Source organism: Lagopus muta, chromosome 8 (genome assembly GCF_023343835.1).
Source record: "Lagopus muta isolate bLagMut1 chromosome 8, bLagMut1 primary, whole genome shotgun sequence".
Lineage (NCBI taxonomy): Eukaryota > Metazoa > Chordata > Aves > Galliformes > Phasianidae > Lagopus > Lagopus muta.
The window spans coordinates 33690640-33712737 of record NC_064440.1 but is presented as its reverse complement, the minus strand read 5'-3'; the positions used below and the strand labels follow the sequence as shown (position 1 = coordinate 33712737).

Here is a 22098-nt window from a genome sequence, read left to right as displayed (position 1 = left end):
TTGGGAACCAGAGCGGACTATTAGATCAGTAACCCCTTTGCAAAGACAGAGGGCATCACGAAAACAGTCAGCAGCACAATCTTTGTATATGATCTGAGCTTGAGCTCTGGTCCAAGCAGCGCACCAGGACAGGGTGTGTTGTAGTAGTGCCATGTGGTGCTCTCCCCACCAGCAGCTTCCTGCCTTTAGGGCCACAGTTGCACACTCTGCTTTGGGACTTCCCTTCGAAGCAGGGAAAAGAGACACTCCTTAACGCAGGAGAGATGGCAGTGGGAACGAGACGGGCAAAAGAGCGTGACAAAGTTTGTATGCGACTTGCTCAAGTGAGATTGTAACGGCGAAGACCCCGTGTAGTTCAAAGGGGTGTAAAACCTGGCTCTAACAAAAGAAAGGCTCTCAAAAAGAGGGGGGGGGGAAGCCATTTTGTCAGCGCAAACGCCCCGCAAAACGGCACGGCCGCTCCCCCTCTCCGCACCCCGACCCTTTGTGGCTGCCGGCGGGGCAGCGCCTCGTTCTGCTCGGCGGGGCGGTGGCGGTCCCCGTCCGTCCCCCGGCTGCTGCGAGGGCCAATGGGCTCCGGGGCGGCGGCGGCCGCTCACCCCCCCGCGCCGCCCGTCCTATATAGCGCCCGGGCGGCGGCGCTGCCCCGACCGTCGGGCTGCCTGCGAGCGGTCCCGTTCCCCACTCAGATCTCGGCGCCGATCCCCGCGCCGTTCTCCGAGCCGTGCCGAGGATGCCGGGCCGCGGCGGTTTGCGGCTGGCGCTGCTCGCCCTCTGCCTGGGGGCGGCGGCGGCGGCGGCTGCGGGAGGGGGCGAAAGGCAGCGGCGCGGAGGGAAGAACCGGCGGCAGGCGCAGACCGCCTCGGTGCCGCAAGCCACCCCCGCGCAGGGCAAGCGTGAGTACCGGCACGGGCTGCGGGGCTGGAGCGGGGGCTGGCCAGCTCCGTGTCCCCGACGCGGGTGGGGGTCCGCGGTGCTGCTTGGGCTGGTCGTGCCCTGCCCGCGCCCTCGGTGAGACCAAACTTTGCTTTCTTTCCCCTCCCTCCCCCCTCCGCAGAGACCTGCTTTGACAATGGACGGTACTACCAGATAAACCAGCAGTGGGAGCGCATTTACCTGGGGAACACGTTGGTCTGTACCTGCTACGGTGGAAGCAGAGGGTTTAACTGCGAAAGCAAACCCGAACGTAAGTTGGTGTTTTAGCTGCAGTGGCTTTTGGTGCAGATTGAGTTACAGCGAGCAGTCCGGGTTTGTAGCTGGAGTTTGGTCCTTAGGGTCAGCTAACGGATCTACTCTCAATTACACTGAAGATCTGGCTTGGGATTTTAAGAAATGCTTTTCATTAGAGATGGGCCTGCCACCAGAACCCCAAGCCAAACATCACTCATCTCTCTGGAGGATTGGATCTAAACATTAACTTTGGAGCCAACCTCTTCCTTATAATGAACTGAACCGACTCCGCTCGCACGGGGAAGCTCAAATCTGGAGTCGCTTTGCAGCTCTGGCTCCGTGCAGTTTGATCGCTTCACCCCAACTTCTCATAGCTGTGCGGTGTCGTCAGCCTGTTTAAAAATATTTCAGCTTACAACTTTCCACAGCCCCCCAGCCTGTGCTGTGAGAGCGTTCCATCATTGAGTGTAAAATGAGATTGTTTAGTCTTCTGCAGTAAAAGTTTAGGTAACTGAAAAAACTTTAAACGCGACGTCTGCTGGAAGATGCGTCTCTCTGGAATACAGCGTGGTTTAGGTAATCAGATGCGTGCTATCTGTATTTGGTCTCGAGCCATTGGTTTGCTGTAATTCCTTTATCTTGCTCTGGAGATGCAAGAGAGAAACTGGCTTCCTGGCTGATAACGTTCATGTAAGACAGATGGGAGCATCTCAGAGATCTGTTAGGCGAGACTTGAGCACTGCTAGGGTATTTCAAGGAGTGCTCAGTCCCCTTGCTCCTCCATAAAAAAAAGAGTTTATTCTACATTTTCTTCCTCCCCAGGTATTCCCAAGTTTTATGTTTCCAAAGTCCAGTAGCACACTTAGCTTTATTTGTCTGGTAGTGAGGTCCACAACATTGTTCTGTTGGAGACCTCAAGTTGTTTGACAGAGCTGCTACAACCCTTCGGTAATCACATAGGCTTGGGCAAGTGTGAACAGGTCACAAGCGGGCCCCTTTGACTTCCGCGGGGCTGCTGCAGAATTCAGGATTAATGCACTCAAAAGAAGTGGATTAGCATGTCAAAACCCACAGCTTCTGGGGAATACTTGCTCCCCTCTGAGTTCTGTACTGTTGCACTTCAAACAGTTGGGGTTGATCCTTTAGGGCGTGCCAGCCCAGGTGCCATGCTCAACCCCTGGCTCACTGTGGGAGGGAAGCTGTGGTTGTTCAGCAGCATGGAGACCCTGAGGGGGTTAATTTTGCCCCAGTTCCTTTCTGTTGTTCCACCACAAGAAGGAAGAGGAGGCTGATACTCCCCCAGCAAAAGAGAGCGTCCATGTGAGGAGGTGAAGAACATGCATTTTTGTTGACAGTACATGTTACTAGAGTGGTTTCATGAAGTTCATTTTACTTCTTTTATAGCTGAAGAGACTTGCTTTGACAAATACACTGGATCCACTTACCGAGTAGGGGAGACTTATGAGCGCCCCAAGGACTCCATGATCTGGGACTGTACTTGCATTGGAGCTGGACGTGGGAGAATCAGCTGCACCATTGCCAGTATGTAACCAAGAGCCTGTTACTAGAGCTCATTCCTTTTTGTCACATTTTCCAGAGCCATTTTCACAATTCTTCCAGTGCCTATTAGCTAGAGTTAGGGGGATTTGATCCAAAGCGCATTAAAATCTTGTAAGTGAAAGTCCTTGCCCCATGTATGTACACTTTAAAAACCAAACTCCTCTTCTGCTTAAGAGGTGTAAAGTCCTATGTATAAAAACATAGGCCAGGATGACTGCTAGTGTCCAGCCATACATGTTAGTACATTTAATATACACAGGAATGTCTTGCATCTTCACAGACACATTTTTCCAGTCAAAATATACTTGCATAAACATCAGGGTTTAGCCTGCTATCGAGTCGAAATTACCCTGTAAACATTAATAGGGATATTCAAAATATTGAGCACTTGGAAGCCATTCCCTTTAGCCTCTAAAAACATCATGCCAACCCTGGTCTCAAAGGGAACAAGGGTTTGATATCCATTGAGTCAGCTCTGTGCTTCTGCAATTTCATTTTTACCTGTCTGCCCCATGCTTGTTTCTTTCTGCACAGCTTTCCCTTTCACATCTGTCTCTGTCTGGAAATCCTTTCCGTATTGAGTCACTGAATTGTTCACAATTTCCCTTCAGTTCATAATTAGACTTTCTCTGAGCGCAGATGAAGTTTTCTGTGTGTCAGGTCCTTTAGTCTGAGATTTCAAAGTCCCTTAGGCACCTTTGGAAAAAGTCTTTCTTACAGCTATTCAGTTTCTTGTTTAAGACACGGTGCTGAGCCCAACAGCATTGCCACAGAGGGCTCAAAAGTCAGCCATCATCATAGCATGGAAAGAAATGCATCAAATATAGCTGGAGCCCTTTGGAATCTACTGGCATTTTATTGAGCAGGGATGATAAGTGTTGTAAGAAAAGAAAGAGTCAGTAAGGAAATTGCAGACATAAGGGCAGTCTCATTTCTTCATCATCAGCCTGGTTTAGGGCTCACTGGAGAGTCTCATTGACTGCGACTGGATTGGAATCAATCTTTACAACTCTTAGATTGCCTGCTTTCATAAATGAGCCAATGAAACATTTTAGTGGCTCCTAATAAATGACCAGACGTGTGCTTCTTTCCTTGGAAGAGGATCTGGTTTGCTAACTGCTGTTCACTGCATTTCCCTTCCGGGGCCTAAGCTGAGCAGTGGGACCCAAACACCTCAGGCCCACGAGGTGTGAGTAGACTGGGAATTGGCCTTTTGGGGGCAGGATTTTTAAACCCAGGAGAAGCAATGTCACCAGGGCCTTTCCTCCACCTTTTCCTCCGCACGCTGGCCTGGCTGCCGCATGCCTCATGCTGTGTGGGGATAGTTGTCAGTGTGCATCTCCCTGTCTGTACAAGATGGAGGCGAACCCTCATGAGAATGAGGCGTCTCCTCAGGCCCTGCTAGCCCTGTTTCAGCAGTCAGTCTTGTCTGTGGTTTGAAACCTGGCAGTGCTTACCTGAGGAGAGAGGACAGGGCTTGGATGGGCTGAGGTGGCGCCAAAGGAAAAATGGCGCCCTCTGAGGAAAAGGGCGGCCGCCATTTTGCAGCATGAACGAGGCAGCTGTGGTCGGCCCTTCTCCTCACCTTCTTCCTCCTTCCTTCACCTCTGCCGTGATCGAACCTTTTCCTACTCCCTGTGAAGGCCCCACATCCCCGTGGTGCTGGCTGTGGTGGTGCTCCTCACCTCAGCTCCCCTCTCTCCCACCCTCAGATCGCTGCCATGAAGGCGGCAAGTCCTACAAGATCGGCGATACCTGGCGTCGGCCTCATGAGACGGGCGGCTATTTGCTGGAGTGTGTGTGCCTGGGCAACGGCAAGGGCGAGTGGACCTGCAAGCCCTTGGGTACGTGATGGCTTTGTCCTCCCTCAGCTGGGCTGTCTCTGGTTCCATAGGGGGCACAAACACTGACCTTTTTGTCTCCCTCAGCCGAGAGGTGCTATGATAACACGGCCGGGACGTCCTATGTGGTGGGTGAGACCTGGGAGAAGCCCTACCAGGGCTGGATGATGGTGGACTGCACCTGCCTGGGGGAGGGCAGCGGCCGCATCACCTGCACCTCCAGAAGTAAGATGAACCACGTTACTGTCAATATGCTGTTGCTTTAGCACTTGCAAAGAGGACTGGCCTTGTAAAATCCAAAATCTCGCTGCTTTGCCTGGCTTCTGCTTGAATTTTGCCTGGAACGGGCTCTGCTGTGGAGCTGTCAGTTTACAGCAGTCTCCTCAAGAGAAGTTGAACTTTGTACCTTCCACCTCTGTTGGGCAAGTTTTGAGGAGCTCTTTAAATTGCCTCCCATTCAGCTGCCTTGGGAAACACAGATAATAGCTTTCTGCTGATGTAAACAGCAGACCTGTAAGGAACTAAAACTCTGAGGAGGCCTGGGATTAAAACTGAGTATCTGGAGAGGCTTGGTTGAGAAACAAGCCATAAAAACCAGACCAGCCTTCCCAATATCAAGTCTGTTAGAACACATGGGGAAATATCATTAGCTGTCAAACAGGAATGAATAAAACAGAATGCGTTGTTTGTGAATTTGAGGAGATACTATTACTAATAAAAATGATTTGGCGGTATCTTTCCTCCCATAACTCAGATCTGCATTGCTGTGTTGTAGGGAAATTGTAATATAATGACCTGTTCATTTTTCATTTTATTTCTCGAATGTAATTAAATATATGAATTTGAATCTGCGTATGTTAGATGATAGCTGCAGCCCAGAAAGTGTCATTATGCTTCAGAATACATGCTGTTAGGTATCTTTTATGGCCAGAGTTTTCTAGAATCACTGCTGAATTCTGAGGGGACATTTCAGCTTTTCATTGCCTAATTGGAAAATCTGGATATCTGTAAGACAGGTTGCATCCCCAGCCCCTTTCCCACACACACATTTGCTGAATTACTTTCTGAATACTTGACACCAATTTTGTGATAAATTACTCCGTTTTTGGTCATTTTAAGCAATGAATTAGTAACGTGTTCTCCACATTGATATTTTATTCTGAGTGCTGTTTTAGTGGCAGGCTGGGGTGATGCATACATCCTTCCACAGTTCTTCATAAATCCATGTGCATTGATCCGTGATTATATTTGAGCCACTGTATCAAGTTCTCCTTGAATGAGAGCATAAAACACGGTAATGGAAGAACTAGTTGATCCTTGTGTATCTGGCATCCAGACAAAAGTAGTTTGTTACATTGTCCTTTGAACCTGTTTATTCAATTCAGTGGGGGCTGCGAGTTAATAAAGACAACGGGGAGATTTAGGAAGTCTGATATTGTTGTTCTGATGTGAGCAGCTGGTATTAACTTTACTGACAGCTTTCCAACACTTCTTCTGGAAAAAGTGATATTTAACATGTTGCCCTCCAATAGGTTCTGGTTTATTCCTGCTGAGCAAGGCATTGAAACAAGTTGATTTATTTTTACCATCAGGATTTTTGTGGTCTCTCAGCCTATGCAGTTTAACACAGGTTTTAGAGTGTATAGGGCTTGTAATAGTGGGCTGCAAGAAAGGTTGGCTCTCAATAAAGGCTTTAAACTATCAGCACGTTCGATGGTGTTGATGTTTCAGTACTATCAATGGCACAGTGAAGCCATCCAATGCAGAAATATCTAATAATCATGTTCCTTGTACAGATAGGTGCAATGACCAAGACACCAAGACTTCCTACAGAATTGGAGACACTTGGAGCAAGAAGGACAACCGGGGGAACTTGCTTCAGTGCATCTGTACTGGTAACGGCAGAGGTGAATGGAAATGCGAAAGGCACACATCCCTGCATACAACTAGCACTGGTAAGTGGGACATGGAGCAAAGTAGGGTCAGGAGCAATGAATGGCATGCTTGAAGTGGCTAGGAGATGGTGCTGAATTGCACCGTCCTACCTTTGGCATGTAGCAAACTTGTCAGAGAAAGACCAGCAGCACAGAGGGTTAGAAATCAGGAGATGCTCCTTGTTTGTGCTTGTGTAGGTAAAATTAATTACGCTTGGCTTCCTTGCACAGCTGGGGCTTGCACATACAGATGTGATTGCCTGCACAATCACTGTGCAGTAAATCACATGTAGAACCGTGCATCTACAGGAAATATCTACTAGCTTTGTTTTAAAAACACGGCATTTTGAGTTAGTGTTTGAACTTCATGTATTTGCCTCAGGGTAACTGCCTTGAAATGCCCTTAATTTAAACTCCACTGAGACCATCTGGTTTCTTTGACAAGATAAATGCATCTACTAATGGTTAGGCTTTAAAAAACAGAAATGCCAAAGTATGTATACAGTGCAGTTTAGTGCACATAGATAGTTTGTAATTTTGGTATGAAATATTACCTGCTTTATAGATAATCTATTTCCTGCCCAAGGCTTAACAAAGTCTTTACCTTCTAAGTTCTTTTTGCCATTTTCTTCTGGTGTCTGCAGTAAAGCTTCTGTTTTTCTACAGAAACGACACTGACATTTTCTTGATTAATGACTTTTAACTCATTAGCACCAGCAGGTTAGCTTCAAACTCTCAGAAGGTATGAACTTCAAAAGGCGTATCACTTCAATGGTGTCAGTGTTCTGCTTACTGCACCTCAGCAGACCTGAATTTGTGAAGACTGCTGTGGGAATCTTTAGCAAAAACATCCATAGTGTAGGCAGACAGCCAGAGTTACTTTTCTTCTTCAGTGAAAAAATCAAAATGAATCCTACCCTTGTTTGTTTGGCTTTTTTTGTGTTCTCTCTCTGCTGTATCAGTAGTTCTTTGTTGTCTGAGCAGTTGGCCATCTTAATCCTTTCTAAAGCAACTCAAAGGTGGTAGAAACCAGAGGCTATCGTTAGCAGGAGAGAGGGTTGTTCTTTTAATTTTGAAGTTTACCAAATGGAATAATTAAAATGTGTCTAGGGAGGTCAAGAGTGATGTCTTCAATCTGATGCAGTGTGTAGGAGTTTGTCTCAGCATTTAATTGAAGCATTCTGTTCTTCAGCTCTGCATGCGACGTCTCACTTCTCTCCCATGTTCTACTGCAGGATCTGGCTCTCCCAGCTTCACAAATGTACAGACAGCATTGTACCAGCCTCAGCCTCAACAGCCCCAACCTCAGCCACATGGCCACTGTGTAACTGATAACGGAGTGGTGTATTCTGTGGGTATGCAGTGGCTGAAGACGCAGGGCAGCCAACAAATGCTTTGTACTTGTCTGGGCAATGGAGTCAGCTGCCAGGAAATAGGTATGAGTTTTTGTTCAGTGCCTGCTCTGTCCAGTGAGATCTGTGGTTTTGTTTTGATGGGGAGTCTCTTTGTATGTGTATCATAGGTCTGCTAAAAAGGACATACTGGAAAAAGATGGGAGAGGTGAAGAAATAAATAGTTGCTTTGGTTACTTGCAGCCTGATTCTGTAGGGCAGAAATATTTCCCAGTGAGTTATATATATAACACTGCTGAGGCCCATGGGGAACAGCATTCATAATTTTATTCAAACCAAGCTGCAGTAATATATGTTTAGAAAAGAATGTAGAGGAATGACACAGCTGTGGGACTAAGTCTTCTCTTGGTGTGTATTGGCCCAAGTCCATGGCAGTCATTGTGGGTTCATAGCAGCCAGTGATTTGACCCAGAGGGGCTGTTGCTGTTTTAGAGCCCTAAGATTTGGGGATCGCTTTAAGCTGGAGTCTAATCCTGTACTTTGTTTATTTCAAAGCTGTGACCCAAACATATGGTGGCAATTCTGATGGAGAACCCTGTGTTCTGCCTTTCACCTACAACGGGAGGACTTTCTACTCCTGCACCACTGAAGGCCGCACAGATGGGCACCTCTGGTGCAGCACCACTTCCAACTTTGAGCAGGACAGGAGATACTCCTTCTGTACTGAGCAGAATGGTGAGTCCTTCTCAGAGGGTCTTCGCATGCACGTGGCCTTCGTGGAGGAAAGAACAAAAGCATGTAGCTGTCTGAACAGTCCCGGCAGTTTGGAGGGACTCGAGGCATGCCTTAACAGCAAGGCAGTTACATGAATGGAGGGCTGTCTGGAGGCAGAGCGTTTTTACACTCTTGGCATCGTTGGAGGGTGCTCAGGATGACACAGGTGTAACCTTTGAGTCATGTCCTCTGTTCTTCAGGCTGGCCGTAGAGCATGAATACTTAGTCAAGACAGAGCTTTGGCTCGAAGGATATGTGGACTTTGTCTCTACTTGGCTGAATTGCTACAGCATTGCCCATATTAGGTTGCAGAGAAGAGGGTATCCATAGAGTACAACTTGTGCAGTTCTCTGTCACTGCCTCGCTAGTGACTATCTGGCCAGGTTGCCATATATAGCAGCAATCTTAATGTGATTTGTGATTGCTGTGATCAAAAGCTGGTGTGTGACTAACGCAGCAGCATTCCTGCATCTGTGGATGGTCAGCGTTCCCTTCACAGCGCACATCTACCTGTGTGGTTGTACTTCCTGGACAGCCCATCAGGCATCTGTGGAGCAGTATCCAGGCAGGCTTCTCTGCAGTCTGACCTTAGAGAGAATTTTTCACATTCCAGCACAAAATTACTGCTTCTTACACTGTACAGACTTTTAAACTGCTCTTCTACCTCATTTCTTTTTTAATGACAAGCCTTTCTGCACAGCACATACAATACTCTTTCTTTTTGAAGAACAAAACAAACCCAACAAATACAGAGCTAAAAAACCTGGTCCCTTGTCCACATATGGACATGCACACACATTCTTGCTTTAACGAGGCTTCTTGTGGTATTCTGTGGGGATTAAGAAATATTGATATAGCTAAAAACCTCAGCAAATGCCTCCTTGTTCTCTATTATTTATAAACCAGAGTTGTACAACAGATGAATAGTTTACATAGATTAGAGCCCTCTTTCCACTGATGGTTGCAAAACACGAAGCTTTCAACCTGCTGAGAGTTTCTGACTTGTCCTGTTGCTCATAAATGAATTGTAACCCTTTCCTGACATCCAGGATTTTTCTTTAAGCCAAAGGGCACAGTTGAGTAATAGTCTCAGTGAGATAATACAGATATGCTGAGAACTGTGGGGTTATTTGATTCTCTAGACTTTGGTACAAAGGGTCTGCAAAGCCACTTCCCAAACACTGTGAGCTTTAGTTTTCCATATTCCCCAGGAAATCCCATGGCTGAGTCCAGCAACTCTTTCCAAAGCAATGTTTGAACTGAACTGACCTCGTGCAAGGCTTATATTTCCAGATTTGAATTAATTAAATCCAATAAAAGAGGCTAGTGAAGAATACCATACAGAGTACACATGGGAAAAACAGTGCTAGCGGTTTGTTTTTAAAGCTGTTCTCTGCATGCTATGGGAGAGCGTAGGTTTGATTTGCATCTGTTTCCTTTTCATCTCCAGTTTTGGTCCAGACACGTGGTGGCAATTCCAATGGTGCTCTGTGCCACTTCCCTTTCCTGTACAACAACCGCAACTATACCGACTGTACTTCTGAGGGACGGAGAGACAACATGAAGTGGTGTGGAACCACTGAGAACTATGATGCTGACCAGAAATTTGGCTTCTGCCCTATGGCTGGTAAGAATGAGAACCGTAAAGGGATTATAATTGCTTGCACGTAGCTCTTTGAGCTGGAAAGTAAGGAGCTGTCTGTCGTTGGTCAGTTATTGATGACTTCCAGTTTGAGCTTGCATCCAGGCCCAAAAACCTTGAAGGAATTTCTGAAGCTTTTTGTCCTGTTTTCCTCCCAGCTAATCACTTCTAGTGAGGACTCAGGAAAAGGCTATTTTTGTTCTTCATTTGCTGCAAGCTAGGCATGTTTTTCAGCTGGTACAGAGTGTTGTAGGTACATTAAGAAACATTGAACTATGTTGCTTGATAGCAAGTGATTTTTTTTTGTCTTGCATCTGCCAAAGCTTCTCCTTCATGGCTCATCACTTCCTCTTACCTGATGTGTGGTTAGGAATATGTCTGCACTATGTCGTGGTCCATTTCTCCAGTCCATGCACATCTCTGATCTCCAACTCGTGGGAGTTCTGAAATGAAAGGTGTTGTGATTAACGGCAGTGCAGCATCTGAGCTCTTAAACAGCTTGATGAACACTCAGCTCTTCCAATGGCTATGTTCATATAACAGCAGACCCATAATGAGAGCTGATCGTTTCACACAGCACCCTTTGAATGCCACACAGAATCTCTGTTGACTTTCAAGTGGAAATTAAATGAATGAACCCCTGCAAGGGAATCTACACTCACCATCCTGCAAAAATGATATTTGAAATTCCATAGATGCCTACGACGCTCTTGTTAAGATGCAGAAACCAATACATGGCATGCAAATGATATAAGCCCTCAGTGCCTTGTTAACTATGACCTCATGAAGTGTTTTCTTGCTTTCTTCCCAACCAGCCCATGAGGAAATCTGCACCACCAATGATGGTATCATGTATCGTGTTGGGGACCAGTGGGATAAACAACACGACATGGGCCACATGATGAGGTGTACCTGCGTAGGAAATGGCCGTGGAGAGTGGACTTGCATTGCATACTCCCAACTCAGAGGTACTGCTTTTCGTGTTGGTGTCACTGCTTTGGTCTAAGCATTGGGGATACAGAAGAAATAGGTTTTCTTTCCCATCACGGGGAATTCAAGCCCAGACTCAGTTTTATATTACTCATCTTTTCTGTGGAATCCAAAGGGAATCAGAGGGGATGTGTAAAGCTCTTGTCTTGATTCCATGCTGTGAAAGTACCATTTCAGCCTTTGTAGACTAGCAAGCCAGGAAAAACGTTGACTAGCTGGATCAGTATCTAGCTCTACCTATTGTCTATTGTTAGCAGTGAGTGACACTGAGACTTTAAAGGGATCTCAGCAGAAACCTCTCAAGAACAGACACAACCCCAGATTAGTCTAAAGTTTGAATGCAGAACCATCCTGTATTATCGTTCTGCAGTGAAATGCTTGGTTGCTCTGCTGGATGAATCCCTTTACGAGCTAATCTATATGAAAAGTTGGCAGGACAGCACTGACATTACTCTTATTTACTTGTTTAAATAAGAGGCCCGAGTGGAGAAGTGCTGAAGCAATACCAAAAAAAGACTTAAAAGCACAGATATTTGATCATCCTTCAGCTAGCTCACGGCATTGGCTTGGTATCTGGAAAAGGCAGGGGGGTTGCTGACAAGCAGCCAAGAAATAACTCTTAATACCACTGCTGAAATGGGATGTAATTTATAGGGAAAGGTCCATTCAAGGGCTTTAGGAGGGTTTTTTATATGTCTCCTTCAGAACGATGAGAAATGCGCTGCTAGAAGTTTTTCTGGTCTGTGAAACTCCTTTTCTAGAAGCACAGCTAGTTCTGTGCTGTTTGCTTCTCAAGTTTAACGGGTCTTTCTTGTTGACGATGACATGGATATTGGTTTTTTTTCAAAAGGCAAAGGTTATCTAAGTAGAACTTTTAAAACATAGCAACTGGAGGAGGTCCTTAGCCCCCATTGGTGGATGTGACCCGTGTTTGGTTTATCCTGACGCCATGCTTGTGTTGTGGGAAAGTATGACGGGGAAAGAAGGCCTGGGATTAACTGAGTCACTTCCCCAAGGACAGATGGTCTGTGACTGAATCCAGAACTGAACTTGGGTCTCTTGGGTCCTGCTTAACAAAACAACGTGCTTCTGGGGTGGTTTTATCATTTGTTTTGTCTTTGTGCTCCTTGCTGTGATTAGGCTGGCTTCAGGAATTCTGGGCCGTGTCACAGGTTGACATATCTCCATTAAACCTAATAATTAGCATGGAGTCTGGTTACTGTGCTTTGAGGGAGTAGTAGATTAGTAGGCACCATTAGCATCTTGTATATATAATAGTCTTTCAAGCTTCAGTCTTCAGCTAAATACGAGGTATAGCAGAGATGCTTATGATGTTTTCGTGTTGCATATTTGTAGCTCAGCTTGACATTTTCATGAATTTGGAGTAGCCCTTTCCTTCTTGTGCAGTTCTAATGATTTCAGACAGTACTTAACAAAGTATTCCAATCTAGACTTCCCCAAGAGATAGTAGTGAAGGAGTGTGATGCTTTACATTCTTTCACGCGTGGAATCTGTTGTAAGGCAGTTTCATAGTGAGTAATGGATTCTGCTTTGGACTGGATCCTATGGACCTTTTTTTCTGCAAGTGGTACTTGTTTGCACGCCGCTGATAAATGAACTCAGGAGCAGTGAGGTGTATGCAGCACTAATCTGCCATGATCACAGATACCAGAAGGGCTCCGTTTTGCATGGATGAAGCTTGTCAGGGTTACTCTCTGCAAGCTGATCAAGAGGAGGGAAATACGTGCCAAGCAGAAGGATTTTGTCTTACTGCTTAAAGCTGTTGCTGACAAAACATCTCTGCTCTTTCTCAAACAGATCAGTGCATCGTGGATGGTATCACCTATGATGTGAACCAGACGTTCCACAAGCGTCACGATGAGGGGCACATGCTGAACTGCACGTGCTTTGGCCAAGGCCGCGGGAGATGGAAGTGCGATCCCGTTGGTAAGTCACAGCTGTCCCCACGTGCACAGCCCGTGTTTGACAAGAACTGACTGCAGTGTGGTGAAACTGGTGTGTGAACGTGGACTCGGCCTTTGCCAGTTTCCTGCCTTCTGTTGCACAACTGTGAAAGTAGGAGTAATGCTGTGTTTGTTGGAGGCATGTGAGATGGCATTCGTGGTTTTTGGGAAGTAAGCTTGGGTTATCAGACATGCCCTACAAGAATTCCATCATGCAGCATGTCTTTTAAAATATATCACTCTTCAAGCTGAGGTAACAGGGCGCCTGAACCCCAGACTGGGCTGAATTGGCTGGAGTCTGGTACCTTGTGCTGTTAACAGGCAGGGTGCTCACATTGAGTACTGATAAATCAATGTGCAGGGAGCTGGTGATGCTAGGTGTGGTTTTTCTCTATCTTGAAGTCTTTAGGTCTCCTTATTGAACTGAGAGAAGAACATGACCGGCGTATATTCACTTACCTCAGACTGAATTGATTTTTTTTTTTTTTGGATGCCCTTTGTTCTGGCAAAGAAAGCAAGCTCAGGATGAGAACATGTGCTAATAGCACTCTGGAGGTTAGCTAAAACCATCATGGCTCTGTGCAGGAATGAAGAGATTTAATCTTTTCTGCCTCTCCTCTTCTCTAGTGAATCAGGGTTGGAAGATAAGACATGACTGTTTGACTTGCAATTACTGGATCTAGGGAACCCGGGGCTATTGCCAGGAAAATCTGTTAGCAAGTAGCAGTGGTTAAATTCTGCTTTATTTACAGTAATATCTATACAGTTTTACTGGAAGAATTTGGATTGTCAAGTCCCTGAAAATCAGTACTTTGAAAGAAGGGGAGATGATTTCAGTTCTCTGTAAAGGTGAAATTGGTTTAATTTTGATGGTTTTCTCTAAACAAGACTCCTGTTAACTAAAGAAGAATAACATTAGTTCTCACTGAAAACTTGCATGGAGCCAGAGACACGGGCAGAGGTCAGACTAGAAAGAGTACTGAAGCATTGCTACAACATGGTATTCCCACTAGCTTAAGCAGATTTCAGATTTGTTTTGTCCTTCTTCAGTTTACAAGATGATAAATCTAGAATGACTTGTGAATATTAATGGATCACTTCGGACGTACATATGACTGAATGGTGCTTAAGCTAGTGGAGATTTTGCCACTGATTTCCTGGAGAGCAGCACTGTTTAGCTTTGGATTAAAGATGAACTCAGTTGACTGAAGCCGCCTGGTATTTGTCTTCAAGCATGCAGATACGTATCAGGAACCTTGATTCCAGATTCAGTTTGTTGCCATTTACTCTTCATGCAGCAATATTTGTAAATAAACGTGGTTGCATTTTCTGTCAGAAGATTTCTTCTGACCTACTCTTCTGTTTGATGTAGGTTTTTCACAATAGTTTTGATATCATGCAGTGGTTACCTGTCTATTTTGTGTCTTTAGATCAGTGCCAGGATTCTGAAACCCGTACCTTCTACCAAATTGGAGATTCCTGGGAGAAGTACGTCCATGGTGTCAGATACCAGTGCTATTGCTATGGTCGTGGTATTGGAGAGTGGCACTGCCAGCCTCTGCAAGCCTATGCTGGTAAGAAACCCAACAGATGGCTCTTCTGCTAAGACATAAGGAGAGCAATCTCTCTATTCCCTGACCTGTTCAGGTTCCTGCACATTATTGTACATAGTTGTCAAGTCCTATTAAGTGGAAGTGATATTCACTGTGTATCAAAGAAACCAAAATTTTATTTCTGTAGTTTTCCAGGCCTGCTTATGGTTTATAATCTGCAGGTACTTCCAACCTTAGGGAGGTATTCTTTAACTGCTCAAGAGATCCTTTTGGTTTCCTTTTTAAACAGAACGTTTTCCCCCCACCTTCTTGGCAGACACAAATAGGTGTTATGATTATAAAGAGAGTGCCAGATTGTTAACAGCTTTTCCTGAGGCCAGGCTTAGCTGAAAGCATGACTATCACACAACAGCTTTGCTTTTCATCACCTCTTAGTGCTTAGCAGTGTCACATCTGTAACCTTCAGATTCTGCTGCTTAAAACTTGCATCTACAGCCTTTCCTTTTACACTCACTACAGTAGCAAAATCCACCAAACAATGGAGCGTTTTCCCTGATCAGTGCCCTGAAGAAATCAAATACTTGAACTTTGTTTGCCTGCTCAGTTCCAGGAGGTCTTCATATAGATGGGCAATGCCTCTGTCAGTTGGGCTGTTCTTTTCCAGTTCTCTGAAACAAGGGGAACCTCTTCGCCTGCCTGTTTCAAGTTGCACCTGTCGTTGCCTCCATCTGAAAAAGATGGAATATTAATGTTGCATTGCTCCTACTCTGTTGGGAGGAAGCTGTGCTCATGTCATGGGTTCCCTAACACATTTCTAAGCTTATGTGTGGAGGAACTGCTTAAGAATTGCATGTACCAGCTTCAGTGCGAGCTGATTCTCTGTTCTTATGCCATGATAGATTTAGAAGTATCTGTCCACTCAGTAACTGCCATGTTTTTATCCTGTAAGTGCCCTATAGTATCAGAAAGGGAATTTGAACCTCAAGAGAAGGGACTACCCCTTTTCCTATTGCCTTGTTTCTGGCTTACTGGCTGTATGGCAGTAAGACACCTGGCAGGCAGACCTAGGAGCTGCTTTTCTTTGGGGCAGTGAGCTAAGAATGGCACGAATAGGATGCAGGCTGCTTCTACTCTTATTTTCCCTCCTCCCCCCCCCCCTCAGTTTCTTATTCAGGATTGCTGAGCTTCATTGACTCTTGTCAGACTGCTTAAACAAACATCCCCTTGAGCTATGTGAAATATGCATGCCTCCAGACTGGAGACCGGGGATTTAGGCTTTCTATAGACACAAGAGTGACTGCAAATGTGTAAATAAACCAAATCTAATGTTTCTGAATGTAGCTTTGGGGTTAGGGGAGCTTTGAAATTCTGTGTGGGCACAGGTTTATTTGCCTGGAAGTCCTGTTAAATATGTAGCAGGTATATATGTCACACAGTTGTCCAAATAAATTATAAATAGAAATGCTGGGAGTGAGGGAAGGCTGTAGGTATTTAATGGCTGAAACAACACACTTTGTTGCAGATTCCATGCTGCTCTGTGATGGGATTTTCTGAGAACTAACACAAGTGCAGTGTTGCTGAGTGTTCAGTGAAACCTCCCCAGCAGGGCAGGGAGGTACTGAAAAGAGAACCAACAAATCCTAAAACCTTTTCTTCTCAGTTAGAGAGCCTTGTGAAGAGGTTTGTGTTAATGAGAAGTTGGCAGCCTTAAGTGTTAGAGCCCTGCTGAACTTGTATCTTCATGAGCTTATGGACCTGATCCTTTTTGTATGTTGAGTCGTTCCAATTTACTACTTCATGACACAGGAAATGAACCCAAACAGCACATGCTGACTTCTCCACAGAATGTATTCTAATTCATCCATTTTCTAGCTGAAGCCATTAGAGAGAACCAAAGAGAGAAATACAGTCTGGCTGGTTTTCCATGTATTAAGTAGTATGCAGCCCATGCCTTTTTAATGACTCAACAACAAATGTGGAAGAAAACCATCTCCATTATGTTAAGAATGGCAAATTTGTGTTTCAGGAGCAACTGGACCTGTTCAGGTGATCATTACAGAGAGTACAAATCAGCCAAACTCCCACCCCATCCAGTGGAACGCTCCCAAAACGTCTCACATCAGCAAGTACATTCTGCGCTGGAGACCGGTGAGTGCTCCATTCAGCTGGACCTGTAGATACATTCAGAGCTCCAGGAATCCACAGCTCCAGGCTTTTACTTGCAGAGTGCTCTTACTGTAGAGTGCTAATTCACTGTCCTTGTCCTGCTGAGGTCAACTGTTAACAGCCTGTGCTGTATAAACACTTGATGTTTTCCTGCCCAAACATTACTACTGGTCACCGTGCTTGTGTAGTATCATATTAACAAGAGCACTTGTTAAGACAACTTTATGTCCTTCCTCACTTTAAGCAATGTAAACCCTTGCAAAAGATTTCTCAGTGTGTTGGTGCAGAGATGAGAGCTACAATATGTTACGTGCAGTTAATGAGCAGGTAATGAGTAGGATACAAAGATAATAACAGCTAGGAGAGAATTAAATAATTAGTCATCTCCCATCTTCTGCAGTGTCTAAGCAAAGCCGGTTAACCACTGCTTGTTGGCTCGTTCATCCCTCAGGAATAATTTGTTCTGATGAATGATACAGTTAATATTACAGTTCCCCAGAGTATAGCTTCACAAAAGACCACTTAATGATTAAGTACACTAGTACCTCAGTGCTGCCTGTGATTAAGAGAACAATAAAGGCCTTGATCCAAAGCCATTAAAAGCACTCGAGTATTTTACTAACTTCAGTGTATCTTGGATCAAGGCCTGAAAGAAATGGACTTTAATGCACTGGAATACAAACCTCAGAGGATGAAGCATTATTATAGGGCTTCCCATAAAGATCAAGCATAGGGAAGAAGGGACAAACTTTTTGGTATATTCTTTTCAGACGATGGCTTGGAGTTCTCTTGGGAACAAATTTCAGATAAGGATTTCTCAGCCATTCCCTCATGCCTTCCTGTCTTTTTGATAGAAAAATAATTTTAGTTTATATGTTACAAAGTTCATTTTAAAGGAAAAAAAGTTCAAAGCTAGATTGCTTTTTGATTTACCCCAGTAGAATTTATAATCACCCAAGAAGTTACTGTCTCTGCTTCCTGGCGCACCTTTCTGCTTTCTCTCTGTTCATGAGGCATTCAAGTCATACAGACCTTGAGTCACTAGATAGGCCTGCTTGCAGGCCATGGAGTCTTTCACTGTATATCAACAGGTATCCTTGTTCTTGCAGAAAAACTCTGGAAGGCACTGGAAGGAAGCTACTATCCCTGGTCACCTGAACTCCTACACCATCTCTGGCCTGAAGCCTGGTGTGGTGTATGAAGGACAGCTTATCAGTGTTCAGCAGCATGGACCCAAAGAAGTCACACGCTTTGATTTTACCACAACTAGCACTACTGCAGTGACAAGTGAGTTGAATAGTGGGACTGGACTGACATCCAGAGAAACCTGCCATCCTTCTGCAAGAACTATAGGCTACTTCCTGCATCCCAGTTAACACAGTGACAACAGTTAACCAGACCTCTTTCTTCTCTTTTCAGGCAACACTGTTTCAGGAGAGACAACTCTTCTTCCTCCCATGGTTGCTACTTCAGAGTCAGTCACCGAAATCACAGCCAGCAGCTTTGTTGTCTCTTGGGTTTCTGCTTCTGACACAGTTTCTGGATTCCGTGTTGAGTATGAACTGAGCGAGGAGGGTGATGAGCCACAATATCTTGGTGAGACAGTATTTGAGTCTATTAGATCCGAGCATCACTCACAGCATCACTGTTTTCTGTAACAGTCAATATAGCTGGTGTAAATAGTGAGGATCTTGCTGTCCTTCAGTTAAGGTGTGACAGTGGAGGGCTAGCATGGGTTACAAACTCACCTACTTGACTGTTCTTTGTCCACCGATGGCCATAAGGTCAAGTCCAAAGAAAAGTGGAAGAAGGCATGTATATAGCTACACTCCCTCAGAATACTCTTGTGGGACTCACTGAGCCAGAGGTGGTACATTTGTAAAAGCTATATGTAGATGTATTTTCAGCATTTTTTATTTATCTATTAATTTTTTCTAAACTTACTAGCTTCCACAGTGTAGTGAAGGCAGATGAGGAGAGACCCAAATCTTTGAGCTTACCACCTGGCTAACTTCCTTGTTGTTTTTTTTGTCCGTGCATCAAAACTGAAAACAATCTTTCCCAAATCCCCTCTTGGTTACTCATGATCTCAGGGATGGCTGTCCCAGACCACTCTGTTGTTTAGTTTGGATCAGATCTTACTAGGCTTTGATAATGTGATAACTTAGCTAAGCCAGGAAGCTTGTTAAAAGCACTGGACTTAGACCTGGGAAGTGGATTCATTTTTACTACATCTGATAGGAAGCCTCTCTCACCATACGTAACTTCATCTTAACCTCTTTTTCCTAATTTCCTGTCTTAACAATCATAATAGTAGCATCTCACAAGGATTTGATGTTACTGTAGCTACTAGGACATGTGCATGTGGTGGAAGAACAGCATGAGAAAAAGAAGAGTACTCCTCTGACCTTAGTAATTCTCCCTTGCCTGCTGCCTTCTGAACTCAAAGATTTGGACTCGTGAGCTTACACTAGGGCTGCCAGTGCCATCACCACCCTTCTTGTCTGTACACTCCAGCTGCCCAGACAGCTGAGCTATGTTATGAAGTGGTTCCTGAGCATATCTGTCTACAGATAGAGGCCTTCAGGCAAATGGAAGCACTTCCCAGTTTCCCATCAGATGTTTTCCACGTAACTTCCCTGCTGTGAACTGAGGCTACAGCGCAGAGCAATTTTTTTACTGCAGGAAGATGATTCAGCCCAGATTAGAACGGAATTCTCTGTCATTTGATAAGAAAGCAACAAGGCAACATTTCTAAGTCAGTGTTTATTTCCTACCTCTTTTAGATCTTCCAAGCACAGCCACTTCTGTCAACATCCCTGACTTGCTTCCTGGTCGCAAGTATATCGTTAATGTCTATCAGATCTCTGAAGAAGGCGAGCAGAATCTGATCCTGTCTACTTCACAGACAACAGGTATGTGTGGGTGGGTGTAACTCCACTTCAGGAGCTGTTTTTGTTTGCTCTGGTCATTTGGTACGTTGCATCCTTACTCTTGTTGCCCTCCTGTCTTTTAAACAGCTCCTGATGCACCTCCTGAGCACAATGTGGAAAGCGTCGATGACACGTCAATTGTCATTAGCTGGAGCAGACCACAGGCTCCAATCACAGGTATGTCTAATTGGAGCCTGCCTATTTCACAGTGCTGATAGAATCTGAAACCTAAGTAGAAAGGAAAATGAACTCCAAAACAACAGGTTAGTGCCTTCTGCCCAGGCTCAGAGGCCAGCTGGAAGGCATGCAGAAAATTTAGCTTTTGTATTCAAGCAATTAAAGGATGTGAAATCATTCCTCTTGCATCTGTGTTGGGGGAAAGAAAAATCAAACCTTGTTACTTTCTGTAACTGTCATACAGACCATGCCATAATAAACATGAACAATATGGACCGTAAGTCCATACATCAAGAGTTACAAATTTTGATACAGGTCAGATGATGTGATGTGGGTCATGATCCCATGATCTGTAGGTGGGACTCAGCAAAAGCAAGCCATGGGTGCTAAAGAAGTTCAGCACCCATGGCTTTGTGAAATCTCTGTAAAGACATTTGTTTTGTTCTCTTTTCTGTCATTTCTTGCGCTGGCTTACTGATTACACCTGACAACTATATGCATACTTCTTTTTATTCTTTTTTTAGGCTACAGAATTGTCTACACACCCTCTGTGGAAGGCAGCAGCACAGAGCTCAACTTGCCTGACACTGCTACCTCTGTAACACTCAGTGACCTGATGCCAGGTGTTCAGTACAACATCAGCATCTATGCAGTGGAGGAACATCAGGAGAGTACTCCTGTCTTCATCCAGCAGGAAACCACAGGCGTCCCACGCACAGGTAGTGGCCAGAAGACCAGTCAGTACCCTAACCCAAATGGCAGTGCAAGCTCTCATTACTCTAACTGAATGAGTGTTGCTGCTCAGTCCTTATGTGGACTTTTAATTTTGCTTTTGTTGTGTTGGTTTTTTTAATTGCAAATGTCAGACACTGAAGTTCCGTGGTAAAGTCATACTTATGAATTGGCACAGTCAAACCACTGCTCTGCATTAGGAGTGTTAGATTTCTTCAAGGTGAAGCTGTGGGCAGGTCAAAAGGTTGGTCTTGCATTGTGTCTATAGGAAAAACTGATCTCTCTTTTCTAAGTTGTCTATGGGGATTCTGCTGAGAGATCTTATGACTCTGGTAAATCATTTTGCCTCAGTACTTGGCCTACAGATGTTTAAGGTTACGTACTCAGACACAACAACACAAATTAAATAGTTCACCTGACTTCTCCATCTCCTTTCCAGTCCTAACAGTTATTTTCCATCACAGCCTGTGGAGATTGCTCAGCATTGGTTGATGTGCCAAAATAACACCGTACAATCTAAAATTGAGGGAGCCACATTAAAACAGTGGTTTCAGAGTTCTTAACTATCAATTGGGTTGAATAGCCAAACCAAAAGAAAAGGCAGTGAAAAAATTGGGATCTGATGTGGTAACAGTGGAATGTGATGGTCCTGCAAGTTGCAAGCATATGTGTTGGCAGATGGGAGCTTACCAGGAAGGAACTCAGCTCATTGGCTGTGGTTTGGCATCTGTGTCTTCTCAAAATGTGTGTTGGTTAACCTTAGGGTATTATCACTCCTAATCTAAAGAAACTTAATTTGAATGTAGGAATTCAGGGGTGCAGTACTGTTGGCCAATGCAGAGGGAACTGAATTTTGTCTTTGACTACAGTAAAGCCAGATCAGCCCCTGTACTAGTTTAATTATAAAAGATAGGTTTATAAGTTAATTGTAGACATTCAGAACATGCTGCAGATTTTCAGAACTGTCTCCTAATTTTAAAAGGAGGGTCTTGTGTCCAGCCTCTGGAGTTGGTCTGTTGTTGCTCTTGTTAGTTTATTGTTTCTCAAGCTTCTGCTTCTGCATATATTTGACATGCTAGCACATTACATTTGGTTTCCAGTTCTTTTGATGACAGCAAGATTCTTTCTGCGACTGAGGACATTAAGTAGTTAAAGCTATGAGGTGACATTCTGAATTATAATCTGCTTGAATGTTGACAGGGAACGTGTGTGCATATGTTCAAAGGAAGGTTACCATGACATCTTTTTGTTTGGTAAATACTCTTGGGCTATCCATTGTTCAGTCAGAATGCACTTCTTTTCCCGTGTGA

At 44.7% G+C, this 22098-nt stretch overlaps 1 protein-coding gene across 3 annotated transcripts in view; it reads left to right on the top strand.

Annotated features, from left to right (window-relative positions):
• The first annotated feature begins 652 nt into the window (after positions 1 to 652).
• Positions 653 to 22098, top strand: part of FN1 (fibronectin 1) — a 48245-nt gene continuing 26799 nt past the window's right edge. For all 3 annotated transcript variants that reach the window (XM_048952431.1, XM_048952430.1, XM_048952432.1), the window contains exons 1-18: positions 653 to 896; positions 1058 to 1186; positions 2575 to 2712; positions 4443 to 4574; positions 4659 to 4796; positions 6368 to 6526; positions 7741 to 7941; positions 8413 to 8592; positions 10082 to 10258; positions 11089 to 11241; positions 13082 to 13210; positions 14658 to 14801; positions 16807 to 16928; positions 18056 to 18233; positions 18366 to 18542; positions 19733 to 19861; positions 19967 to 20056; positions 20581 to 20775. In XM_048952431.1, the coding sequence (XP_048808388.1) occupies positions 734 to 896; positions 1058 to 1186; positions 2575 to 2712; positions 4443 to 4574; positions 4659 to 4796; positions 6368 to 6526; positions 7741 to 7941; positions 8413 to 8592; positions 10082 to 10258; positions 11089 to 11241; positions 13082 to 13210; positions 14658 to 14801; positions 16807 to 16928; positions 18056 to 18233; positions 18366 to 18542; positions 19733 to 19861; positions 19967 to 20056; positions 20581 to 20775 (2734 nt within the window). In that variant the 5' untranslated portion in view covers positions 653 to 733. The remainder of the gene's footprint in view (positions 897 to 1057; positions 1187 to 2574; positions 2713 to 4442; positions 4575 to 4658; positions 4797 to 6367; positions 6527 to 7740; positions 7942 to 8412; positions 8593 to 10081; positions 10259 to 11088; positions 11242 to 13081; positions 13211 to 14657; positions 14802 to 16806; positions 16929 to 18055; positions 18234 to 18365; positions 18543 to 19732; positions 19862 to 19966; positions 20057 to 20580; positions 20776 to 22098) is intronic.